Consider the following 3,270-nt stretch of genomic DNA (forward strand, 5'->3'; position numbering starts at 1 on the left):
CAATCAACCCAGCCAACTTCAGCCAGTTCAAAGATGCCCAGTCTGACTCTGATCAGGAGGAAACATCAGGTGTGCCTAGTTGAGGGACCTTCTACAAAATGCTTGGCCCGTCAGTTTCAAAAGGGTCAAGGTTACGCGCATCTAGGAGACTAAGGAACTCTTCCAGACTCAGGAGACTTGGAGAACCCAGCACAAGATTCTGGCGAATTCCTTTGCTCTTCAGGACATTACTGGGACAACTGGCAAAACTTGAATGGTGCTGAAAGATTTCACGGTGATAGCAATAATAGTAACAAATCAGTGGTTTTGTCCTGATTTTGATGATTGTATCGTGGCCACATAGGGCAACATGTTCAGGTTGGTAAGACACCAGGTTGCTCAATTTTAAACAGGTGTTCCTCATACTGCACTTGCACAGTTTCTGTAACTACAAAATTATTACAAAGTAAAAAATGTATATATACAAATACATGCTATTAATGTCAAGGGATAATACGCATTTCATATTTAATGAAACCAGAACTCTTTGCCGATAAGAAAAAGTTGTGAATGTTTTGGCAATAAAGTCAACTCAATTCTGATACTGAGTAAAATCATAAACTGCAAAAGGAAACATTTGATACAGTTTATGCATATTTTAAGGCCATAAGCAATTTTATGGCCAGGTGTGATGGCTCATGCCTGTCATCCCAGCAACTTTAGGAGGCAGGGGAGAGAGGACTGCCTGAGCCCAGGGGTTCGAAACCAGCCTGGGCAACATGGTGAGACCTCATCTCTGCAATAAATAAGAAATTTAGCTGGGCTCGGTGGCTCAGCCTGTAATCCCGTGCTTTGGGAGGCTGAGGTGAGTGGATTGCCTGAGCCCTCGGGTTCGAGACCCGCCTGGGCAACTTGGCGAGACCTCATCTCTACAATAAAAATTTAAAAATTAGCCAGGCATGGTAGCGCGTGCCTGTAGTTCCAGCTACTTGGAAGGCTGAGGCGGAAGGATCGCCAGAGCCCAGCAGGTCGAGGCTGCGGTGGCCGGGAACGGCCACTGCACTCCAGTCTGGGTGACAGAGTGAGACTCCAACTCAAAAAAAAAAAAAAGAAAAGAAAAAAGAAAATTTAGCCGGGCAAGGTAGTGCATGCCGTAGTTCCAGCTACTCAGAAGGCTAAGGCGGAAAGATCACCTGAGCCCAGCAGGTCGAGGCTGTGGTGGTCGTGAGTGTGCCACTGCACTCCAGCCTGGGTAACAGAGTGAGACTCTGACTCAAAAAACCAAACAAACGAAAAACAATTTTACAGATTGTTTCTAGACAAATACAGTGTCAAATTACTTTTAAAATGTCTGAGAGCAGTACACATCATTTTTAGAATCGTGGTTTTTCCTGGGGAGGGAAGCAGGAAGAGAGGAAAAGAGGGAAGGGGACTGGGAGAGAGGGCCCCTTGGACTGTGTTTGCAAGTATCAGAGAGAGAGAAGGCGCGATCACGAGAGAGATGTAAAGAGGGAAAGAGATAGAGACAAAGAGAGAGACAGAGATAAAGAGGAGAGAGAGAGGTAAGGGAGAGAGAAAGAAAGAGGGAGATAGAAATAGAAAGAGAGAAAAGAGGGAGAAAGAAAAATGGAAACAGAAGAAGAGATTAAGAGAGATAAAAAGAGGGGGAGAGAGAGAGATGTGGGGGGATGAATTTAGAGCAAACACTTGTTGTTCCCCAGTCCGTGCCCTTGGTGACAGCATTTGGTAACAGCGTTTGGTAACAGACTGTTTGGTCCTCTTTGGCTTTAGGTCAGCATCAGCACCCAGGAGCTTTGGGAGGAAATGCTCAGTTCCAAAGGACTAACCGGTAACGTAAATACAGTGACTTCTGAGATCCCTTCTTTTAACAAGTATGGAATGAACGGCCGAGCGTGGAGAGAAGCCTGCGGTGAACACCACTTTCCTGTTCCCTTGAGCCTCACGGACATCCCGGTGATGTCTCTGTCTCTGTGGGTCTCTCTTGAGTGTCAGTCGGCTCAGCTCAGGGAGCAAGTCAGCACCATCACAGAACCGGGTCCCTGGTGGTTGGGGTGAATAACAGACACCCCTTCTGACCACCTAAGACAGGAAAGGAGAAGGTGCTGGAAGGAACGCAGGGGTCTCTTAGCCCAGAGGGCGGAAGGTCAGCTACGCAGGCATCAGGAAGCATACAGCCGCCGGCCCTGGGCCTCCTCTGGGCTGGTCTCTTCGGTCTGTTAACCTCCTGCTGCGCAGCGATTTACTCCAGCATCTAGTGGTCTTTGGGGCTGCCTCCCGCCCTCCCTGCAGCCTCCTGCTTCCTAGGGCCTCAGGCTGCTCCCCCCGTGTCCCTGCTTGGCTTGCCTCTCCTTCCTGCTCAGTCTGCCTGTGTCTGCCACCTCCCACCACCTGGCTTCACACTGGAGCCCCTCCCTCTCACGACTCCGTCAGCCTCTCCAGCACCTGGGCCTCCTGTTTCCTGAGATGTGTCCTGAGTGCTGGCGTGTCTCCCGGACACACCCCACATCTCTCCACTCCTGTACCTAGCCCATCACCACCCGCAGAGAGCTTTCTCTTGGCCGGGCTGGCTCACCGGCAGCCTCCCTGCGAGAAGCTCTTCCTGAACCTCTGTGTGGCCACTTCCTCCCGGGAGTCCCTTGGGCCTTCGGGGTGAGACGCTGTCCCAGCCCCCCCACACATCCAGCTTGACGTGACCCCTGTGGGGACAGTCCCTCAAGGCCCCCCCAGACTGGAACAGTGACGACGCTGGCTTTCCCCCCTCCTGTCTGTAGATGTGCCCGGCCTGGGGCCAAGCGGGCGCCAAACAAACGCCAGTGCAGTCGTGTGGGTGTGAGCTCTGCCGCCCTAAGCCACTGGGACTGTAAAGCCTTTCTGATGGTGCCGCCCGTCTTGTCCACACGTCCTGTCTGGGCAACTGGAGCGTGACTCCAGGGCGGAGCAAACCATCACTCCTTCTTTAGCAGCAGTGATAAAACCACTGTGGCACAACACTCTGCGAATCTGTCCTGTGCCGGCCGTGCTGCTGAGCATACGAGATGGTGATGACCAAACAGTGCGTGCCGACCCTCTGCCAGGCGGCCCTGAGTGGTCCCAGGGCCTTGGCCAACCGGAGGCCCCGGGGCCCCTCTGCCTCTTCTCATCAGGCAGCCTAGAGGAATTCCCACAGATACGAAGCATGCATGTCTCTCTCACACACACACGCACACACGCGCACACTCACTCCTCTGCCGGGTCTCCTGTCCTCTGCCTGTCCCTCCGCGACCTCGAGCC

The 3,270-nt window shown here is 52.4% G+C and overlaps 1 protein-coding gene across 1 annotated transcript in view; it reads left to right on the top strand.

Moving 5' to 3' along the window:
• Nucleotides 1-1,781: 1,781 nt before the first annotated feature.
• The window catches only part of NME9 (NME/NM23 family member 9), a 17,870-nt gene continuing 16,381 nt past the window's right edge, over nt 1,782-3,270 (top strand). Inside the window, 1 exon segment of the mRNA XM_008049285.2 lies at nt 1,782-1,828. Within this exon segment, the coding sequence (XP_008047476.2) occupies nt 1,804-1,828 (25 nt within the window). The 5' untranslated portion in view covers nt 1,782-1,803.

Source organism: Carlito syrichta, unplaced genomic scaffold, assembly GCF_000164805.1.
Source record: "Carlito syrichta isolate Samal-C Ts95f unplaced genomic scaffold, Tarsius_syrichta-2.0.1 Scaffold131333, whole genome shotgun sequence".
NCBI classification, from domain to species: domain Eukaryota; kingdom Metazoa; phylum Chordata; class Mammalia; order Primates; family Tarsiidae; genus Carlito; species Carlito syrichta.